Here is a 12,651-nt window from a genome sequence, read left to right as displayed (position 1 = left end):
TTTTATGTTATTTATTTATCTTGTTGGGTTATAGTGAATTTTTGATCATCATCTGTGTGTGTTTGAAGGTGTCACTGCCAAAACTCTGTTTAGCAGAAACTAAGTGGTTAAATGGCTGTCACCTCTAAATTCAGTGATTCCTTGCTCTGAGCCAGTGGGGTTGTGTATCTCCAGCAGAGAATAGGTGCATTTAAACTTTAAAACCGTGCTTTGCAAGGAAATACCAGAATCCAAAGACTGTTCCCTTTTTCTAGCAGTGGGGATTTCTGACAGACTTTTTCTTGGCCCATCCTTTTTCCTATGGCTTGCAATGGACTGTTATTAAGAGTTCTGTGCAAAGGGATGTTAAATTTTTTTGTTAATAAAAAGTAGAAACTGGGACTATGGTATGTGTAAGCTAACATTCAGGTTTACCACTTAACATTTCCAACTTCATGTTCTCTTTCTTTAAAGCACATATAGTATAGACAGACCTCAGGGTGGGGAGGTGAGACTTAGTTGTTCAAGTGCTTTGAGGTCTTTGGATGAAACCTCTGTATAAAGGCAGATTCTTTGCTTGGTACAGCGGTAGCCAGACAATTGTTCTTATATTTGATTCTGGTTACTACCAATGCAGTTATGACTGTTATGCTATTTTGAGTAAGTCTTAGTAAGAGTTATCTACTCCTCTGCTAGTAGTAACTTTACACAGCTTTGTGCTCGCAAGTGTAGCACTGGGTATGTACAAACTTGAGGTGTCTCACAGAAGCTCAGTCCTAAATTAGAGTAGGGTAACTGTGACTTCTGTCTTGTAATGGCTTTGTCTGGAAGAATCATTACTTTTGTCTTAGTCAGCTGTTTTGTGCTAATGATTTTTTCAGCTGTACAGTTTAATTAATATTCTGTTTGTGAGGGTTTTTTAGTGGCTGTATAAATGTGTCAAAAACCTGAACTGTAGGGGGTTTTTTTCTGGTTCAGGCAAAATAACTGTTAGAAGTCTGCTACTGCGATAATGGAAGAAACAGTAGACAATAGCTTTTCACTGTAACATGCAGACAGATATGATGTAATTTATGAGTTACGTGAGTGCTCTGGTATTTCCTTTCTTTGTCACAAGTGTTAGTTTTCCTTATGCCTACTTACCTTTCAGTTAAATCAAGTCCTGTCTGAATTTGGGCACTCAAAACATTCTTTCAAAGAAACCTTTCCTGTTTCTATTTTGTTGGTTACATATTCCCACCGCACGCAACTCTTGGTTTTAAATTGGGAAATCTGATGTGCATTGCATGCTCTCCCCAGTCCGCACTGTCAAGTAGGAGACTACATCACCAGTTTTTCCCAGCCCACCGCCATCACACAGTATGAAGCAGTGTCCTCTTCCTCTCAGAGTGGAAGATAAATAAAGACCTGAACTGGGATGTGTAGTGCTGTTCATGTTGCAACGAGCCCTGTTAATGTACCCAAGGAGAATATATAAAACGAATTTCCATTTGTTTCTAGGTATTACCAAAGTTTGTTTCAACTCCTTAAATATTTTTATTTTCTGTGGAAGTTGAATAGCAGGAATGGGATTTTACATGGTATTGTTGATTTAAACCTCTCATAGTGAGTTTCATTGCATCATTATTCCTGCGGTGTGAAGAGCAGCCAATGCTAATGTTGTAATTGTTTTGAATATTGGCAACCTTATTAAACAGCATGGGAACGATACCTATTTTCATACACTCCATGCAGAATAATGAAGTTTTCTCCCACCCCTATGTTCTGCGCCCCCCCACTCCTTTTTGCCATACACTGAAACTTTGCCAGGTAATTCACTGTATTACAGCAACTACCAAAATCCCTTGCTTTTCTGATAAATCTTCTTAGTTTATCAAGAGTGCTGAGGCAGCTGTACTCAAACAGCTTGTAAAAGAGTTGCCTGCAGTCAAAGTACTTCTAATGCACTTTTTAAAATGCGCTTACCATTTTGTTCTTCAGAGAAGAGCTAAAAGCTCTCTGGTTGTTAGAGTTTATCTGATTTTTTTCCCCACAAATACAGAGATTTCCAAAGTTGCCTGTAAATAGACTGAGTCTATACGTGCAGATGCATGCACATGGACATACATAAAACTGGGGGAAGAGTCCCACAATGGAGCATTGTTCTAACCTAATTAGCAGAGAGACAAATGGGAAAGGAATAGCATGGTGTTTTCTGGCATAGACTAGCAGAGGCAGCCACTACAGTCTACATTTGTTTAGGTTGGGTGAATAAATTGGAGCATTTGTTATTGTATTATAGATGTCTTGTCACTTGTCAAATGTGAAGTGTGCCAAGGGAAGAATAAAAAAGGCTCTCTTGTCAAGCTGGTGAGATGGCCTGCTTCGCTGCTGTCAGCTCTGATTGCAGTTAATTTTGCAAATAGAATACAGTTGCCATTTCTAGCATTGAAGCATGAATTTTTAATAACAAGAGCACAAACCAACCAAATCAAAGTAAACACTATACCTAGCATGGATATTAAAAATAATTGATCAGTGGGTATGGGAGGAAAGCATCACATGTACAAGCAAAAAAAAAAATAATCTCTTAACCTGTTTTTATAGGATTTCTTGATTGCAAAGGGAGAATATAGTCTTCAGGGAGTGAGAAAGACTGCCTTGAATGGTATTACTTTGTTTTCTGTTCTGTTTGTTTTTTAAATTCAGATACTGTTCTGCATGTTAACCAGAACAGTTCATTGGCTTTTATGGATATCAGACCTAGTGAAAAGTTCTGTGGAAGGTCTGCAGAAAGCTTTTGCTGAATAAAAAAGACTAGAGAAAAAAAAAACCCAACAGTTCAAAGTTTAAACCAGTTGGAAAAATAAAACAACAATTTGAACTTGGGTCTTTTAAAATGCTTTCTAAATGGAAACTTTAGAGTGACCTAATTCCTTCTGTTTTTCTGATCTATGATTTGCACAGAGGACTTTACATAAACTTCTGCTGAAGTGTTTGGTCGCTGCAGTTGTGATGTTGGTATAGCTTGCATTCCCCGCTCCCCCCAAAAAACTCTTTTGTTCATTGTATGGTGTTATATATGACCACGTTATAACAGTTAGCATTTCTGCTGGGAATCTCTTAATCATGTGGTTACAAAAGTGACTGCGGTGAGGGAGGTTTTTGAAGATTAATTTAATTAAATAAATGCCATAGCACTTTAGCACTAGGTAAATAGCTAGTTGTAATTTATTAGGCAGGTTCTAGGGTACCTAGGATAACACTAGGCAAGTCACAGCATAACACTTCTGTAGCCCTGAAAACATTCCTACCAACATTAATAATCAAAATACCTCCATGATACAGATAAAACTAATGAGCCAGACAAGCGTGTTTGTCCAGGTTTTTAGAGAGAAACAATGTCAGGTTCTCATCTCTTAGTGAGGTGCTCAGAGCCTACTGCCAACTCTTTTTTTCTGTAACAGAAATTTGTTAATAGACTCAAATACAGTTATAACCAACACAGTGATTTTAAACTGCATTGTAATAAAAGCCAGGATTTTTGCACCTATCAAAAATTACCCATGATAATGATCTTTTACCAACTTTCAAGGAGGGGGCAGAATATAGTGAGATATGCTCTGATAACATTTTCTCTGTTCATGTGTTTTTTAAAATGTCCAAGGATGTAAATGCGTGTCTGTCAAGATTCTTGTTGTGGAATAATTTAATTGTAGGCATCTCTACAGTAGAAATTGCCAAGCAGCCAGAACTTCAAATTGGCCAAGTAGCTCATTCCCCTTATTATTTCTTAAGTCTCAGTTAGAAGTGTGTTAGAAATTAGAAGAATTTCCCAAGGGGTAGTCAGTTCAACTACCAATAAACTGTCCCAGTTGTCAACTGAAGATATTTTTTTTTTCTGGTCTGCTATGTCAGCAGAGAAACATTTTCTTCTCCTTGTTCGTTTTTAGCTGTGTATGTCCGTGGGACAGAACTGAGGTTGAGAATATTTCTACAGTAGTGTTCGCCTGCAGAAAAAGCCAGAGCAGCTGAGTAAGTCAGAAACAGGATTGTTCTCTTCCCTTTGCAAGAAGGTTGTAGTCATTATGTAATTCAAGGGGTCCTGGCTGTCCTGTTCCTGATCAAAATAATATTTTGTATGCATGTGAATGTGTGATCATTTGCAGCGATGAGTATATGACAGAGCTGGATGAGATAAAATTGAGTCCAATTATTGCTACTGTGAAGAACTGAAGACTGTTTTGGTATTGCTTGTGAATTTTAGGGGAGTATTAACAGTGTCTTTCAGCCTGTTGTCTAGCCAGCACCTTTGGGCACAATCTGGGCTTTACACTGCCAGTTCCTTCCTCTGGTACATTCAACACTGGCCTTAATCACAGTGAACCAAGGTGAAGCTGCAATCAGTTGTGTGAAGAAGCAAAACACATGCATTTGATTCTTATCTGTCTGTTCCCATGCAATGAGCTTGTAATGTTGGTTGTCTTAGAAATACATGTAATATTGGTAATTGCTGTGTTATCAGCTGCTAGGTATGTGTTTGATGCTCTTCTGCTTCACACTACTTGTACTTTAATATTAAGATAATGATTGCAGACACATTAATATAGTAGAAGTTCAGAAGTTAAGGTGGATGTGAAACAGCACTGTGGGGTGGATGAACAGCTGCAGTGCTGCTCACTTTTTGACAGTTGAGCTAAAATAATTTAACATATATAATTTAAAAATCTTCTGTGTTTGTAGGGCACTTGGATGACCTGATACATCCCCCTTTCCATGTTGAGTTTTGAGGCCTGAATTTTTACTTAACTTGCACTAAACAGGAGGTTTTATTTTGACTCCCACAAGTGAAATATTTCAGAAACACAGAAGCAAGACAAAACTTTGTTACATGAGGTATTTTTTTCTGCTGTAGTTGCTATGCTGTTGTAGCTTGCTCCCTGACCTCTGCAGTTGCAGATCAGTGTCCTGGTTTGCAGATGCTCTCTCTAACAGTGATTCCCCACCCCACCCCACCCCCCCGCCCCCCCTTTGGCTATTAAGCTGTAATTTTCATTTGTATTAGAAAATCAAATGTTTTCCGTGTGTTTAAATGTATTAAGAAATAGGACGTTTTGGAAGTTTTACCTGTAAAGAGACTAAAGGTGGTGGACAATTTGTACTGTTGGAGGTAATATTGGTCCATATATAATTTGACCTGGGTGCCTTTTCATTTCTGCTGTTGTCAAGCTAACATGCTCTGGACAAGCCAGTGTCTGGTGACACTGTAAGTTCTTTGGAGATGGTAATGTCAGGGGAAAAAAAAAGTATGCTTAATACTTTGCAACATGGGACTTGATACCAGTTAAGTACTTCTAACAAAATGTCAACACAAATAAGTTAATGAAACAAAAGACATCTAAAAGCCTTTCTGTTTGAACAGTGTCCATAAAAATACCATATTTAACACTGCATAGATCAGGTTTGAATACAGCCCTTTTTCTATTTTGAAAATCCTCCCTTTCTGCTTAAAGTTGATTCTCTCCATAATGTTTTGGTTTTGACCTGTTTTCTAATCCAGAGATGTCAGCATAGCCCCAAGACTACTGTTCCTGGGTTAATCCTTTATGCAGAGAGCGGGAACAGCATCACAGACTATGGACTGCTTTTGTTCCCAGATAGCTTTTTAAAATAGCTGTCTGGGAACTGTCTTGCATTTGATGTACAGTGAAGTAGTTACAGTGAAGTAGTTGACAGTGTCACCTTTCGTTCATGCTGTTTGCCATTATATGTAGTTAATCTTTCAGAGGTGATATGTTGGAATATACATCTAGCAAAGAAGCATGGTAGAAGAGGAGGTATAAGCTATATATTGGACTTCTGTCCACCATGGTCTTTTATAAGAAAACAGTTGATTGATTTTTTTTTTTCACTGTTCAGGAAGTAAACCAACATTTTTAAGCATAATATAAAATATCAAATACTGTTTTAGGTATCCCATTATTTTTATTTAGTAAAGGTGCTAAAATCCTGGAGATTCATAAAGCTTTTGAAAATGAATACTTTTGTTAGCAGTGCCTTCTAAGGATTGCTGATGCATGTTGTTCCCTTAACAGAAAGGAAACCTGAAAAAATGAAAACCTGTTGCCATGCTTACTTAAGGGGGCAATGGAGGAAGGAAGCATTCTAAGTTGTCTGGTCAGCTGGGGCTATTCCCTTCTCAACTTTGGCAACAGGTTACTAGTTTTGCTGTGTCTAAAGAAGCGAGCAGAAGTTTCAAGTGTAAGAAACACTCTTCCTGCAAACCTCTTTTTATTTTGTAACCTGTGAAGTTAGAAAAATCTGTATTAAGGAAATTTGATGGTAAACATCGCTCTTTGCTTTGCTGTCAAGAATATATGGGCTTTCCCTCCTCCCTTTTCTCCACGTGTTTTTTGAGCTCTGAATTAATGTTGCTTTCCTTCTACCCAAGCCTTCCCTCAAAGTTTGTTTGTGCAACTGACGCTGTAGTTATCAAACCTTGTCAGCTAATGCTGAGTGGAAGAAGCATTCTTGCTGGAGTCCCTATCCGTGACAGCACAAGTGTTTGTGGAGCTCAGCAGTGAACCAATCTATTTGTTAACTTAGGCTGATGGCTTTATTTCTGCTAGTTTTTTGTTTGGATCAGCTCTTTAGTGTGGTTTGCAACACACAGCCATGCTGTGCTTGCATGTGAGAAGGAGTGATACAGAAGTGAGAACAAGCAGCCTATGGCAGAGAAGGGGAGCACCACTTAATGCAGGAGCTGCGGTAACTTGAGGTAGTTCAAAGGGCACATCAAACTATGTCCTTCGTGCTGTGTAGCATTCTTGTTCTGGTGATGTTACAACACTGCTTCTCTAGATCTTTGCCTTTTATTATACACCTGCAGTTTGAGCACTGGTTTTTTTTCCAGAGCTTCTGAGATATTATTTGGAGGTAAAGCTCTGATTTCCAAACCCAAAAGCAAATAGCAGCACAGTCCAGCTCCCAAAGAGAACGTGAATTTGGTTTTGATGTGCAATTGATTCAACTTCTGAGTCTCCAGAACTCCATATGCATGCCTAGGTGTGAATTATTTCTAGAAGAATATTCTCATGAGGATTTGAATTTCTGTTATTCTCAGTGGTCCAAAAGATATGTCCTGTGTTGGCCATATTGATTCAATTTGGAGTGTTGGTGGGAACTGGAAGTTACCACCCCCTGCTGCTGTTTGCTGGTCTGGATGAAATGTGACAAGTGACTTTTGTTCTGGTTTCCAGTTTTGGAGTGTTGCTAAATGATAAAAACTCCTTGTCAGTTTTCAAACTATATGGCATTACTTTAGTAACAGAGTAGGAAAAAGGCTCATACTTGTATTGCTCTTTTTGTGCTGAAGCATGCATGGGTGAATGTGTGGAAACTGTGTTAAGCAACTGGATGGTTTACTGTGTGTCCTGTTTTTGTACTTATAAAAGAAGTTGCCAGAAAGATGACACTGACGATGCCATTTGTCTTTGAAATGTGCTCCAGGTTGTTGTTTGACACCCTTTCCACACGCAGTGAAACTTCACAGTGGGAAGGAGGAATAGAGAAGAGAAAAGATCAACAACCCTATTGCCTTAGAATTTAGTTTTGCATCAACTTTGGCCAGATGAGAAATACTTGCTGTAGTTGCGACTTGCTTTCTTGTTGGGCTGTCTGGAGCAAATAATTAATGTAATTTGTTTACAAATACTCAAGTTTTCCATTAGCCCTTGTCATTTATTATGTAGGGCTTGTGTGCGAAAACCACATCTAATGCACTGATACAGCTAGTGGGAAGTTTGGCTGAGCTGAGGAATTCTGTAATGTGATGAAATATTTGGACGTACCCCCACCAAATTAATTATTTATTTTTTTAAGATTCTGGATAGAGATTGCTGTGTTCCTTATTAGTTTAGGAGCCGGGAGAAAGATGCTGTCATTGTGAAATAAGAGTGCCAGCCCAAGTAGCTAGTTGAGAAGAACTGATTAGAAATAACTCCCTGCTCAGAAAAGTCTATATTTGCAGTGAAAGTTTGTCCTTATTTTAAGGAAATATCTTCTTGTTATAGTGACAGTGGCAGTTTACAGCCTTCTGTGCTGTATTGAAGTGTTCACATCAATAGCAAAGGAAATGATACCATGAATGTTTTTTTCTCCAGGTGCTGAGGAAGTCTTGCTGCTTGCTAGAAGGACTGACTTGAGGAGGATTTCCCTGGACATGCCAGATTTCACTGACATTATTCTGCAGATAGACAATATCAGACATGCAATTGCCATAGACTACGATCCCGTGGAAGGCTACATCTACTGGACTGATGATGATGTCCGGGCAATTCGTCGAGCCTACCTTGATGGCTCTGGAGCACAGACTCTGGTAACCACAGAAATCAACCATCCAGATGGTATTGCTGTGGATTGGGTGGCGAGGAACCTGTACTGGACTGATACTGGAACAGACCGCATTGAAGTGACCCGGTTGAATGGGACATCAAGAAAGATCCTTATCTCAGAAAACCTAGATGAACCTCGAGCAATAGTGCTCAATCCTGTAATGGGGTAAGTTTTGTGTTTATTGATAGCCCTGTGATAGGATTGGATCCAGTTTATGGTCTCCTGAAACTGAAAATCTGCAAATTGCAAGATGATGTGTGTATTATTTGTCAAATGTTCTGGAAATAACTGGCTTTCCCTTGCTTCATCCCTTTAATACTGTGTATATAAAAGGTGACTTCTAAATATAGTGTTCTTCAATGAACATATACATTGTGTGTTTCGTTGAATTTTCTTTTCTCTGCATCTTCGGTATTATCGTAACTATGAAAGAATTAGGCCACTACACATTTTCAATAGTTTAATTTATTTAATGCTGAAACTTACATTGTCATCACTGATTACAGTTCCAGTTGGCTTGTTTGCTGCAGTTGGGGAAGCAGAAAGTTAGTAAGTTCTTTCAAAAGCGGGACAGATTTTGACAGTTTTTGGTCTTGCATGTTACGTGCATTGACTGTTTCCCCTCTGTTTTTTTCATAGCTACATGTATTGGACAGACTGGGGTGAAAGTCCAAAGATAGAATGTGCTTATTTGGACGGCTCAGAAAGGCGAATTCTGGTGAATACGTCCCTAGGTTGGCCTAATGGCTTGGCACTGGATCTTGAAAAAGACAAGCTTTACTGGGGAGATGCAAAAACAGATAAAATTGAGGTGAGTAATAGAGCCATACTTCAGTGCATTCTTAGATAAAAAAGTGCTGGTCTCATGTGCCACTTTATGTCTTGGATACATTTATCCGTTTTTTGAGGAGTCTGTTGTTTCATTAATATTAACATGTTATTTACCATAACAAGACATATTTGAGAAGAAAGGAAACACATTCATATGGTTCAGAAAACTTTTGCAAGAAATGTTTGTTATGTCTGCATTGTTACAAGTGTAATTTAATTGCTTGAAATCTCAGGTTTTACCTGAGGCTTTTGCAACAAATTGGGACACTCCGGTACAACCTCTTTAAAAGATGTTTTGACATGTCTGTAGTGCTTGGAACTAGTATCTAATATTGCTGCATGCAAAAAGACTTGATGCAAGGTTCATGTACAGGAGAAGGTGGATGTGGGGGCCCTAGAGAGCTATATATGCAGGACCTTAATGATTATGCGGTGTCCAGATGCATGGAGAAGAAGTAATTTTTAATGTATCACCAGCTTTGAAAACAACATAGATATTCTACCTCTGAATTTGATGGGAGGAAATCCTATTCACAATGTTGTATAAACTTTCATGACAATATTTAGTACCTCTTAATTGTTGAAACAATGTCTGATAAAACACAGTGTGATTCCCTTATGCCCCCCTTTCTTTGGGAAGAATTTTCTTAAAAATGCAAAAAATTCATCCTGTCTGTCTATTGCTCAAACACTAGACAAAGTTGGACAAATTATCCACTCATTTGTTATGATGTGCTCCCAGGAGTAAGGCAGTGAAGTGTGTCTGGAGATTCACTGCTTTAGATTTAAAATATGGTCAAAGCAGGCATCTGCACTGGTCTAGTCATGGACATTGACAATTGCACCAGGGAGGCCTGAGATGTTCCAAGACACATTCTCCTAATGGAGATGCTTTTTTTTCCCATTGTTTTTGCATTAGTATCCCATGATTAAATCTTAATCTAAAAGAATAATTGTGCTGCCACAGAAGTGAAACAAGTCTAAGATACCACTGCAGAGAACTGAGTCCCAAAGTAGTTTCACTCAGAGCAGAAGGTGATAAATTAAATAACTGAAAGAGTTAGAATGAAGGTTTGGGGCAAGGTTTTTTGGGGCTTCTGAGCATGTGGTCATGAGATTTGGAGGTTTCAGTGAATAATTAACAACTGAGTATTCAACTGAGAGGAAATTCAGCAAATTGATAGAGCTTGATAATATTGTGATGTAGAAGGGCACATGGCTTTTGTGTAATCTAGGAATACTGATTAACAGCCATTTTATACATTTCTTGTGGAAGTGTTCATGGAGTTACTGAAGAGCTGTATGTAGTAGGAGGCTTAACTTGCATGAGTGTGTCCATTTAATTTGAGACAGCTGAGGATATGGGTAGAGAATATGGATACAGCCAGATGTGAAGAAGTCTCAAACAGTTGCTTAAGATCCTATTGTGTTCCCCACCAGCTTCAATGCTTAGTTTCTAAATAAAATAGTTGTTTAAGAAGTGCATCTTGTTACTGGCCACTTGTGCTCATGTTTCTAAGAAGGAAAAATTGGATTTTGAACCTCAATCTAAAGTTGTTATCATAGGTTATGATTAACCCACGGGTTTAGATGACAACATGAGATGTGACCTGAGATCAGGCAAATTAAAAAATTCCTGCTCTGTTATCGTTAGATCACTAGATTTGTCAGCCAGAGAAGTGTTCCTCTTTAATGTCTTGTTAAGCTCCAGGTGACTGGTGGCCATAGGTCCCTTGGCCTGGTTGTGGTATGTTCTTAGTATGAAGTAGTTGTTTATCTTCCACAAAGATGTCAGAAGAACAGTTGAAAATTGAAGGTGCTAAACAATTAGCTCTGAGTATTTTAATTTGAAAAGGCAACTCTCTAGGGAATTTGAATTAGCTTCAAAGTAAGATGAGGGGGATAACTAGCTAATTGAAATCAGTTCATAAAAACAATTCTCAAACCAGAATATGAGAGTAAAGACCTCCAAAAATTTCTTCTCTTTAAAGCAATAATTAAAAATTATCTTCCTATGTTATAAGCCAGTTTGCAGAAGTTGTGTTTTGACTATACTGTTACAACAGTCCATTTCTGTACCAATACCTAAGAACAGGAATATAGAATTTTTTTCCCTTGGTTATGGCCTGTGAAGTTGATTCAGTTTTTGTGTTGTTTGGGGGAGTAGCGTATGCAGCATTTTTAGAGAAATAAATTTTGAGGAATGATTGTGCTCTCTGAAGGTTTTGCCCTCAGGAAGAGGGGAAGCAAGACTGTCTACTAGCTTGAGAAATGTAACTTCAGTGTTTGGCAGTACCTAAGTAGTAGGCTTGATGACTACCAGACAGGTCCTGTTCCCCCTTATCTTTCAGCCTGCAGAACAGGGAATGTTCCAGATGCCACCTTTTATAGCTGGGACCATAGCTGTGCAATGCATTGCATGGGTTTAAGTGGTCTATTCAGTCTGTCTAGCTTCACTGTAAAGTAGCAAAGCCAGCGATACTGTTTGGTTTGGCATCAAAATTTAGGAAAATCAGGGAAGCCAAAGTAAGAGCTTTTTATTCCCTCAGTTTTTCTTTGCTTACTATACTTACTTTTTGTGGTTCTCTTCTATTTGCAAAAATAGAGAGAAGCGGGTGGATCACTTGGTCTTGCAAACAGAAGATATTCTTTGCATGAAGTGGATTGTGACATCTGTAGATACATTGATTCCTATATATTATGCAACCCCATTTTAATTCTTAGTGCAAAGAATGAAATCTCCATGCTCCTAGCAATGGATTCCACGTTTTCTTAGGTTTAAACAGGTGTAAATTCTCTCATTTTAAGTCTCTCCCCCTCCCCTTGCCTTTTTTTTTTCTTTTTTTTTTTTCTCCCCCACTTTTTCTCTTTATGCTTGGAGTTTACTTTTGCTGGCTATCATGAGCAGACTCCTTCTGAGGCTGTATTTACAAATACCTAAATAGGCCCATTTAGAATATTATGGGGGAAAAAATCATGCGTGTTTGCCCACAATTCTGAACTGTGCTGTGAAGGGGTCTGTTGTGGTCCATTCTGGACTGGCACAAGTTAAAATGGCACTGACATGTTATCAGTAGAAATGGATATTAGATGTCTATTGCAGAACTTCCATTAGAAAACAAATTTTCAGTTTCCATTTTGGAAGATGCGCCAGACTCATTTGTATATTCTGCTCACTTGGGAAAGAGCTGTGAGACTTAACCAGTCACTGACACAGCTCAGATACTGGCCGGTTTGAGACTGGTCTCTAATACAGCTTCTTTTCATTAATACTCCTCTACAAGATGAAAAAATTGCACTAAGAAAATACTTTAGAATAGAAGCAAATTGATCCAATGGATTGTATTTCACATTTCTTGCTCATTTCGCTATATTGTAACCTGACAGTCCTTTCCTGCAAGATTCCTCTGTTTGAGAGGTTCTGTCGATACCCTAGATTTTTTCCCAGTAAGCCATAGTTTGTGCTAG

At 38.4% G+C, this 12,651-nt stretch overlaps 1 protein-coding gene across 2 annotated transcripts in view; it reads left to right on the top strand.

Moving 5' to 3' along the window:
- LRP5 (LDL receptor related protein 5) overlaps window positions 1–12,651 on the top strand; it is a 180,235-nt gene that overhangs the window by 71,469 nt on the left and 96,115 nt on the right. For both annotated transcript variants that reach the window (XM_075047792.1, XM_075047793.1), the window contains exons 6-7: window positions 8,121–8,517; window positions 8,992–9,163. In XM_075047792.1, coding sequence (XP_074903893.1) covers window positions 8,121–8,517; window positions 8,992–9,163 — 569 coding nt within the window. The remainder of the gene's footprint in view (window positions 1–8,120; window positions 8,518–8,991; window positions 9,164–12,651) is intronic.

This window comes from Buteo buteo, chromosome 16, assembly GCF_964188355.1.
Source record: "Buteo buteo chromosome 16, bButBut1.hap1.1, whole genome shotgun sequence".
NCBI classification, from domain to species: domain Eukaryota; kingdom Metazoa; phylum Chordata; class Aves; order Accipitriformes; family Accipitridae; genus Buteo; species Buteo buteo.
The sequence above is the reverse complement of the archived record's forward strand: the minus strand, read 5'-3'. Positions and strand labels throughout refer to the sequence as shown.